At 52.2% G+C, this 10,711-nt stretch overlaps 1 protein-coding gene across 1 annotated transcript in view; it reads left to right on the forward strand.

Moving 5' to 3' along the window:
* Positions 1 to 1,486: 1,486 nt before the first annotated feature.
* ZNF385A (zinc finger protein 385A) overlaps positions 1,487 to 10,711 on the forward strand; it is a 20,196-nt gene continuing 10,971 nt past the window's right edge. Inside the window, exons 1-2 of the mRNA XM_006904488.3 lie at positions 1,487 to 1,552; positions 7,918 to 8,054. Of these exons, the coding sequence (XP_006904550.2) occupies positions 1,543 to 1,552; positions 7,918 to 8,054 (147 nt within the window). The 5' untranslated portion in view covers positions 1,487 to 1,542. The remainder of the gene's footprint in view (positions 1,553 to 7,917; positions 8,055 to 10,711) is intronic.

Here is a 10,711-nt window from a genome sequence, read left to right on the forward strand (position 1 = left end):
CCTCCTCTGATGGGCTCAGAAAACCTATCTTCTCCCCCAGGGTGAGACTTGGGCAGCAAGGCCACAGTCTCCTGAGATCAACAAGGGATCAGCACCCCCAGCATTTATTTGCCCTTGAGCTAGAACATCTTGGCAGGTGCAGAAACAGGACTTTTCTTTAAAACAGATCAGTGGGGTGAGGGCAAGAGATTGCTGAGGCCCAGAAACAGGAACTTGAACTTCCTGTACCTTAATTAGCCATCTAGTCCCAACTTCCTTGCAGAACCCAGGAATCCCAGTCCCCAGTCTCTTTCCCCTTCCTAGACCGTTCCAAGATTCCAGTCCCACCACCCTTCCACCGACCTCTTCTTTCCTGCCTCCAGCCTCCCTAAACCCTAAGTGTTCCGGTTCCCAGTCACACCTCCTTTCCTTCTGGCTGGGGTTGGCCTGATGCTGGCGGCTTGGCATTCTGGGAAGACCTGCTGCCACTCTCCCTCTTTGGGGCAGGTACAGACAGGTCCAGGCTACAGCAGCTGCATCTTCCCCAAACACCTCACAGATTCAGACTCTCGCCTCGTGCTGGCGTCCCAGTTGTCTGCCTGCAGTCAAGTTCTTTTGTTGGTCCTTAGAATACATCCAGTGTCTTGTACTCCACCTCCCCTTCCCCGACATTCTTCCCAGCCCATACATTCTGTCCTATCCTCCATCTTCTCCTACACTTCACCAAACGCCAGTCCTCTTCAATCCAATTTCACCTTAGTGGGGAGTGTCCTGGGTTCAGGAGCCGGATAGATAATCCTGTCCCCACCCCAATCCAGGTTATCTACAAGGCTGAGCCTGAGTTCTGGATCTTCTGTCATCTTCTGGTTGCCCTAACAGTCTCAGTTGTAAGCTTCTATTCCCACCTCTTTGGGTCCATTGATTGCAATCTCTTCACTAAGACCTTCCCTGAGGACCTAGGCATGCCAACCCTAGCCACAGGTCAACCTGGTATCCATCTTCAACCCCACATTTCACCACAGACCAGCCCCCCGGGGCATCCTGCTCCAAAGAGAGAAACAAGCTAGGACAAACATTCTCTGCATGCACCCTCCGCCCCTGCCCAGCCATCACTTTGGAGAAGACTCAGGTGACCCACTCGACCCAGGCCCCATTTCTCCCCAGAGCACTTAGGCATCCCCCTCCCCATATCAGCTCATGACCAGACTCAGCCCTTGCCAGGAACCCAGGCATCTTAGTTTTCAGTTTCTTTTATCGTCTCACACCGTCTTCTAGATGTCTTGTTCTCCAGCCCTGGCTGCAGTGACACTAAATGCAGGAGACCCAGGGGCAGCAACTAAAAGAGAAAGCGAGAGGGGGCGAGGAGCCGCCAGGACGCCCCCTTATGGAGCCCTGGGTGCCCTGGTCCCCCCTCCTCCCGTCTTCACCTGCTACGGGCTCCGCCCCCGCTCCGCCTGGGCCGGCCTCTGCTCCTCCCCCGACTCCTCCCCCCGTACCCCCAGCCGGACCAGAACGGCCCCCGGGACAGAGCGGCGTGGAAGCCCGGGCACCTGGGTCCCCAGCATGATCCTCGGTGAGTGGGCTCTACGGCTCCAAGCTCCAGGCTCCTGGCTCCCTCTCAGTAGGTCACCCTCCCCAACCTCCCGGCACCGCGGTGACTGCTGCCGCCCGTCAGCGACCGGTTCCCCCTCCCCCTTCATCTGGCTCCACATCTGGGGTCCTCTCTTCCCAAACCTGCCGCTTCTCCTGGCAATATAAGGAGTGATAAAGGGGCAGGCAGAGCCGAGTGAGACCCCTGCCCCATAATGAGAACATTGCGTATTCATGAGGCTCATGAATATTATATGACAGTCTATGGGAGGCTGGGGGAGGGGGCTGGTCCTGACCTGGTGGAGTTGAGGGGAAGGTTCTGACCCGTCCACCCCACCCCCACCCCCATTCCCAGCGCCTTCCCCCACCCTTAGATCTGACACTCCGACATCCTTCTGGGCCCAGGATAAGAGGGAAAGGAGGAAGTGGGGGGCGGTCGGGGAGGGAGGGAGAAGATGGTGGGTGTAGCTTCGAGGTGTGTGTGGTGAGAGGTGGGGGAACCTGAAAGCTGGAGATAAGGGGGCTGTGGAGAAGAAGGGGTGGGAAACTGTCTATCCCAGGGCCCTGCGGTTCAGATCCTGTCTCCGCAGCCATCCTGCCCCAACACGCCGAGACCTGCCCCTCTCTCCCTGCTCTGGCTGCCTGGGCCCTTCTTTCCCGGCTTCCTTCTTCTTCCTTCTTCCCCCACCCCATCCCCACCCCTGCCTTGAGGGTGGCGGGCACTAGGAGAGGAAGGGGCAACAGAGAGAGTAAGGATGGGGGAAGGGAATTCCCCTGGGGCTCTGACAGCCCTTCAGCCACTGCCACCCCATCCCCATGACCTACATCGGAAGGGAGCCCCCAGGTGGTGGAGGAGAGGGATAGAGGAGCTGTGTGCTGGACTCATCAGCTGGGCTCCCGCCCCTGCCTCCAACTAGTACACAGGCCTGCTCTGTCCTCTGACCTCTGACTTCTGCCCTGGCTAGGTGGGTTCCTGGACTTGTTTACTGGTGGGAGCCCCCCCAACCAGGCCCTGCCCCGCACTGGGGACGCCAGCTCCATGATGGTGCCTCAGAGCTTGCCTGGCTCCTGCCTAAGCACTCGACTCTTTGCCTCCTCGGCCCTTTTGCTTTTCATCTCTCATTTGACCCCTGTCGACTTCACTCTAATGGCCTTTCCTCCCTTCTGCACACCTTCCGCCACCTCTTTCTCTCCCCTTACTGAATCTCCTCACCACTTTATGCCTGACCCCCTCCACCTGGCACTTCATCATATCTATTACATGAATGAAGGAACGGATGGTTGCCTGCCTCCTTCCCAAAAGTATCTCTAGCAGGAAAGAGATTCTCACTCATCTATGAAGATTACCCTAGAGTGACCCTCACCAACACACCTTGGACTCGGGTCCCCAGAGCACAGGCTCCACATTCCTCCAACCTCTGCAATCCCTGTATGCTGGCCCCACCCTGGACATGGGCCCCACCCCGGGCAAGGCCCCACCCAGGCATGGGCCCCAAAGGCAGCATCATGCTTGCCCAGAACAGGCTAGTGTGAGCCGTGCACCTCCCCTGTTCAGGGACCTACTCAAGCCTGGTCAAGATCCCACCACAGGGAGAATGCCTGGACCAACCAAATGGACTACCCCAGCTTCCTGGAAGATACTGTAAATAACTCTTCTTGTGCCCAGCCCACAGAAGGGTGGGAAACCTGGCGGCCCACACACCTTAGCCCTCTTCGAGAAAAGGAGAGAGGGAGGAAACTGCCACCTTAGGCTCAGGCTCCACCCTCAGGGCCCATACCAAGTTTTCAGGTTATGAATGCTGAGGTCTACTGAGTCCATGTGCATGGCGGCCCTGCCCAGCAGATGAGGCCTAGCCTGCCTGCTCAAGATCTAAACTGTGGACCCAGATTTAAGGAGGTGGTTCTGGGCTCAGGTTCTCTGTTCTAAGTCTTTTTTACTGTCTTCTCCAACTGGGCCCCTAGTGTGGTAAAGTGGGGGAAGGCCTTGAAGCCCTTTCCTGTCAGGTTGTGAAGTTGTCCCAGGGGTTGGTTTTTCCTCTCTTCCCATCCTGGCCACCTCTTTCCTTTGGCCCTGTCCCTACCCACATCTTCCCTGGGGTTTTAGGATGATGTTTCATAATCATCCCCTTGTTGCTTTCAACTTTGACTTCAAAGACTTCCATCCTTCAGCCTGCCTCTTGCCAAGATGGAGGAAATTGAGGTAGAAAGGGATATTTACATGAGACTTGGTCAAGAAGGAAAGACCTAGGGATTCAAGGCTCTCTCCTCAACCCCCAATTTTACGCAGTTCTGGGGAGGAAGAAGAGGCCAAAAGGCCTGAAAATAAAGGGAGATGGATTAGAGATAATATCCCAGCCCAGACTCCAATCCAGTTTCTCCCTTGGCCCCAGAGTCTAATTCCCATTTTAACCCAGTGCCAACCTCATGCTTTTCGCCACCTTGGGCCCTAACACAACCCTATCTATCTAATCTGAATCTCATCCTGACCCATTCTCCAGACCAACACCAACCACAGCCCTACCCTAACATCTTTCCTGGCTCCTGTTCCTACCCAGACTCGACCACTCCCTGAGCCAGCTCAGAGCAGATGTGCCCATTCTTTACCACAGGGGCTTGAAGCCCCAGACCCCCCTCAGATAGCCAAGAGTCTGGGACTCTGACCTGGCCAGAACTTCTGGGGAAGAGAGGAAGGAAAAGACTAGGCCTCAATGGGATGGAAGGAGTCAGCTGTGGTTTGGTGCAGGATGGGAAACCTGAGCAGGATCAAAGTGCCTAGGGTTAGGGAGGGCACAGAAATGGACAGATGGACATCCATCCAAGGGTTTGACAGTTTACTCCTCTAAAGTTCATTGGGAACTGTGTTTAATAAAGCACTTGGCAGTTCCCCACAGAGCTGGGTGGGGCTCTATCTGCTGGAGGTAATTACTCTAATGAGCTACCCTCTGGAGTGGCCCGCCCCAGCCAGGCCCCAGCTCCTCCCTGTCCTGCCTAACCTGTGCCACACACGCACACGCACACACACACACACTCCAGTTTGCTCTCTACTCCGTCCTCCAAACCTGCCTGAAGCCCTCACCTAGCCAAATGTCAGAAGCCCTGGATTTCCTACCTCATTTCCTGCTTTCCCAGAACCTACTGTATTCCTGCCTTTTTCTCCTCTCACTAATCTACCCAGAAACGTGTAGTGCTGGAAAGCCCTATTTCTGGAGCCGGACAGACAGGTTCAAATCCCTCACTAGCTGTGTGAACTTAGTCAAGTAACTTCCCCTCTCTGAGCCGATTGTCATCACCTATAAGATGAAGATTAATTTATTTAGCAAACATTTGTTGAGCTCCCTTGTGGCATGCCAGTACTTTACATGGATTTGTTCAATCCTCTCAACAACTCTACAAGGCAGATACTGTTGTTCTCATTTGACAAATGAGAAATGAGACTGAGAGCATCTAAGCTAGTGAGCAGTGGCACCATCGCCATCCACAGAGAGACTGTGTATGTAAAGTGCCTGACATATAGTAAGCCCTCAAAAAGTGGCACCTACTATTATTCTGAGGTGGGGGAGGGAACTGAGGCTTGGGCTACCTGAAACCAAGACCCCTGCTTCTACCCACTCATCCCATAAGCTGCTATTTGCCCCTCTCCCCACCTCAGATCTCAGAGTAGAATGGACCCAGAAATCTGAGCAGACAAATGAATCTCCAATGGCCCACCTTGCTTCCTTCCCTCACTCCCTCTTCCTTTCACCCCTTTCTCCCACTTCCCCTTCCCTCTCCACCCCTTTATCCCACCCCACTCTGCCCCAGGGCTCACGTTAGAAGAAAAGATAAGTTGCTGGCCATAGGAAACTGAGTGGCTGCTACCTGTTTTCCTCTAATCCCAGTAAGTGCATGAAACTTGCTCTCCCCGTCCTCTCCTTGAGCAAGATGGAAGCCTGCTCTCAGATCTCTGTTTCAGAGTTAGACTAGAGCCCTTTGGGGTTATGTAGCAGAGACAGAATTTGCTACAGAGTGCAACTGATCTTGATTTAAATCTCAGCTCTGGTACCTATAAGCTCTGTGATCAGTTTCCTCATATGTCAAATGGAAAGTCGTCACTACCTCAGAGCTTAAATGTGATAATACTTGGAATTCATTACCTGGCACATAAAGGGCTCCTCAGTACCTTGCCTTTTCCAGAAGTTGGCTCTCTCCTCTGAGATGGGTGCTTGAGAGGTAGGGACCTAGATAGTCTAGAGTTCTGGAAAGGGTCAAGGAGCCGAGCTGCTGCCGCTGGTGCCCTGGGGCGGGGCAAGTGCCAGCCCCAGACCAGCTGCTAAGGGTGGCTGCTGGGTGCCGAGGACTCTGGGAGTGCTCAGGTTTCTCTCACCATTCCTGATGCCACCCGGGGCTCATTAAGGTTGCCCTGGTCTTGTGTGCCAGGCAGGAGGGAGGTGGGGTGCAAAGAAGAGAAGCCATGAGGGGACAGACCAGGAAGGGGAGATGGCCGAACTGCTCCATCAGTCTGTCTCTCCTCTCTCCCTGTCTTGCTCTCTATGTTCTCTGTCCTTTGGTATTTCTATCCTAGTCTCTAGTTTTGTGTCCAGCTTTTCAGCAGTATCTTTGTTTTTCTCTCTCATTTTATACTCTCTTCCATTTCTCTATTGTTCTTTATTCTTTTCTCTCTGTGTCTATGTCCCTTTTCTCAGTCACTTATTTCCGCTTCTGTCAATCCTCACTATTCTCTCTCAGTCACTCTTGTCTGTCTGTCTGTCTGTCTGTCTGTCTCTCCCCCTCCTCTCCCCCCTACCCCATCCCAGCTCTGAAGGAATGGATACACAGGGTGTACAGACTCCCAGATGCCCAAAGGCCAAAGCCAAGCATCCTGCCCTTTTTCTTCAACCCTTAGACCTTGAGCCCAAACTCCCTGCAGCCTTGACCCCTTTCTGCCTCAGGCACCCTGGCCACCCAGTTCTAGCAGTGGGCGAAAGAGACAGACCCCTTCAGACCTTTCTGGACCAGCTCCCTGCCCCCAGCTGTGCCTGAGCCCTCCCCTCCCCCTCCCTCTCTCCTCCGATTCCCCTAATCCCTGCTCCCCCGCCCTCCCCTCTGCCCCACTTTTGCATGACTCTGATTGGCTGAATCTACTGACTGGACTTGGGGGGGGTGCTGGAAAGGGAGGGGGCAGGGGGCAGATCCAAGGGAAGGGGACGCTGTCAGGCCCAGGCCCCTGGGGGGCCAGGGCCAGGCCACTGCCTGGGGGCAGCAGGCACCAGAAACTGAAGGTATGGAAAGGGGAAGAAGTCTTGATGCAGGGAGCAGGAAAAGATCTGGGGGACCCTCTGTCCCAGTGAGGTCAAGGGAGGACGGGGCCAAGCTTGCAGCCTCCTGGGTTTGCCTTTGTTCTGGGAACCCCTGTTGCTGGCAGGGGCTTGCTGGAGCAGTGAAGGGCAGCCAAAGTTCCCCAACTTGTGCACAGGGAGGTCGCAGAAGGGAGCTAGGCCAGCAGAAGTCCAGAGGGGTCCTAAGGGCCTTTAGGCCACCACATTGGAGCCTGGCAGGGTTCCTCCCATGGCTCTGGGGGGAGAAAAAGTGGTTTGGGGGGGTAGTGGAGTGGTTGGCCTGGACTTTCATTTCCCCTTTGGGTCAGACCTAGGCATTCCCCTCCCAGAGGCTGGGTTGTGGTTCCTCCTGCTGAGCTGAAGCTGAACACTCCCAGTTAGACAGAGGGGCACAGGGGAAGGCAGGAAGGTTGAGAGAAGGGGCCCTGAGAAGGGCTCCAGGCAGTCCACCTCCCAGAGTGATACCACTCACCTACTACCCACCCGCAGAGATGTCCACAGTTAATTAAGAATTACGATTGAGACAAAATTTTAACTCTTTGGGGAGCCCAAAAGGTTCAGTAGCCCTCCTCCAAATCTGGGCCTCAATATTCCCCTCTGGGTAGTGGGATGAATCACCCACCTGACTGTTCTCCTTGGGGTGAAACCTAGCTTTTGGGATTCCCTGGGGAGAAACAAAACCAGAAGAAGGGAGTGGCTGGGGGCTCAGGGCCCCCAAGTCCTGCTGGTCCAGCTGCAGCCTGCAGAGGTCTGTGCTCTTCCTGGTCTATAAAATGCCTAAAGGTCTTGGAGGAGGGAGGTTACAGGAAGGGGAAGTGAAAACCACCCAGAAGGGAAGAAGGACTGGTCTGCACCTTCCCCCAGACCCATAGGGCACCGTGCTCCATTGCTCCGCAAGCAGGGGAAGTGTGTGCGCATGGGGGTCACACTTCTGAGTGTGGGGGCCCCAGCTGGGGAATGGGACTAATGAGCTTGGGTGGGGCTCCTGAGCCTCAATCTTCCTGACCCACATAATGTTTTCTCTGCCCTTCAGGCAGCCTGAGCCGGGCAGGGCCCCTCCCTCTGCTCCGGCAGCCCCCCATCATGCAACCCCCGCTGGACCTCAAGCAAATCCTGCCTTTCCCATTGGAGCCGGCCCCCACCCTGGGCCTCTTTAGCAACTACGGCACTGTGAGTAGCAGCCTGCTTGCCTTTCCCACCCTCCTGCAACCCCAGCTCTCCCTCGGACCCACCCTTGCCCTCTCCTCCTCTTCTCCTAGTATCTAATTCCTTATCTCTTTTTAGAATCCGATCTCTCTTACTTCTAGTCAATTACAAGTATTGTTGGCTATCTGGTATACTATTAATAACAATAATAGCTAATATTTGCTGAGGTTTCGCTATGGGCTAGACATTGTGCTAGGTGTTTTATATAGATCATTTCATCTAGTCCACTATCTAGAGAAATATCGAGACTTAGATTGGTAATAGTGACTACAGGGAGGTGGGAGGGGTAATAGGATATCCAGAAAGGCAGTGATAACCAGAAAGAAAGAAGAAGCAGGGGCATAAGCCTGCCAGTTTGTAAGTTCCAGCTCTCTGGAGTCCACGGTTGGGTGGGTAGGATCAGTGGAGTAGGCCTTGGAGGGCTGATAAAATTGTCTAGATTTAATACAATGTGAAATAGAGAGAGCCATTATCCATGCTTGAGCAGGAGAGTGACTTGGTAAGAGCAGTGTTTGAGGAAGGTGAGTGGGACAGCTGGATGAAAGGGAACAGAGGCTGGAGGAGGGTGGCCAGTTAGGAGGCTGTCCCAGAAAGGTGGGCCTACAGGGAAGCCCGGGGTGCCAGACTGGGCCATGATGGTGACAGTGGCTGAGCTAGGTGTTTCCAATGAACTACTGACAGATCATGGTGACCAACTGGTGTTTGGGGGTTGGGAAAAAGAAGAAGGATGAGTCAAGGATGACTCCAGAGTTCAGGCCTTTGTGACTGAGAGGAAGAAGTCACCTTGACAGGGGCAGAGGGTTGGAGGAAGAAGCTGATCTCAGGTGAGGCTGCTGAACTACCTTTAGGACATGGTGAGTTGGTGTACCAGTGGGACATTGAGCAAAAATGTCCAACAGACAGTTTGAATTTGAGGCCTGGAGACTGGGCTGGACCCTAAAGGTTTGGGGGAAGTCGACCTTATTCAACTCAAATAACCCACCATCAAACCATATTCAGCTAACGAACATGTATTAAACATCAACAATGTACCAGGTGCTGCAGTAGATATTTCTACACATGATCTCATTTAATCTTCACCACAACCCAGCATGGTAGACATTATTCCTGTCTGACATATGGAAAGACAGAAACTGAGGCTCAAAAGGGTTTAGTAATTTATCTAAGTTGGCACAGTATGTGCTGAAGTATGATTTGAACCCAGAGCTTCTGACTCCAAATAGAGTTCTCTTAATACCACAGCTGCTTCCTCCAAACTCCTCCCAAAGAATCCAAACCAACATTTACATTTCACTTTGAAGTTGACAAAGTGTTTTTCATATCTCAGTCTTTATACTAACCCTATAGGGTAGCTGTGGTTTTATCCCCATTTTACATATGAGAAAATTGAGTATGGACTATAAGCAAGGCATCGTTCTAGATATGATGGAGACATAAGTGTTAATATGATAGGGTCCAATCCTGAAGAAGCTTATACTCAGGGGAGAAATATAGACATGCATGCAGTTATCTGCAATGCAAAACAGGAAGAGTTAATAAATATTGTGACAGAGATACTAACAATGATTTAAGTGAACAAAAAAATATATATTTTGAGCACTTACTATGTGCCAAGCACTGTGTCTGTTGTCAAGAACACAAGACTCAGTTCATACCCTTGGGGAGTTCACAGTTTAGTAGGAAAAATAACAAGTTAACAGTTACCCTACAGTGTGAGAAGAGCTGTGTCAGAGGCATTTAGCCTGTATGGGGCCCAAGAGGGTGTCAAGAAAGACTTGCTGGATGTGGCAGTGCCTAAAAGACCAGCCTGACCTAAGCAGGAGAAAGAGAGAAGTGGAAAAAAGGGTTGAAGATGCAGCAGGTGACATATGATTTGGGCTTTGAAGAGTTAGTAGCAGGATTTTAAAAGGATCCTTAGAGAACATTCCAGACTGAAGCAAATAGCATGAACAAGGGCTAGAAAAGAGCACTTGAGAAAGTGCAATTGATTGAGTGTAACTGGAGCATAAGATGCTGGGAATACTTCCCCCCCACCCCCACATCTAAATACCTGACTTACACTTACCCTCAGGTCTCCCATCATTTCCCCCATTTTATAGATAAGGAAACAATGACCCAGAGAGGTTAACTGACTTGCAGGAGGTCCTCACGTGTATAATCCAGGGTTCCTGACTTCCCTACGGTTCAAAGCTCCACTGCCCCCGGTGGGGACGAACTATTTAAAGCAATGAGCGTGGATAAACTTGGAAAGTACAGCAGGGTGTTGAGCAGCACCAACTTTGGCATCTGACTGGCAAGATTTGAATGGATGGTCTAAAAGTACTGGCTGTGTGACCTTAGGCAAATTACTTAACCACTCTGAATCTGAATTTTACCAGCTGTAAAATAATATAGTATTAGTACCAACTCACAAGGTGCTGGTGAGAATCATATTACATAATCGTAATGCCTAGCATAAAGTAAATATTCAATCAATGGTAGCTGTTATGATTATTATGTTGTTGCTATTGTTTTTATTTACAGGAAGATCAGAGAAAGAAAGATAGTATGGACAAGATCTCAGCCTTGGGGAATAAGCATAATTAGGTAGTGGGAACAGGAGGAGGCTGCAGCAAAGGAGG

The sequence above is a fragment of the Pteropus alecto genome, unplaced genomic scaffold, assembly GCF_000325575.1.
Source record: "Pteropus alecto unplaced genomic scaffold, ASM32557v1 scaffold220, whole genome shotgun sequence".
NCBI lineage: Eukaryota > Metazoa > Chordata > Mammalia > Chiroptera > Pteropodidae > Pteropus > Pteropus alecto.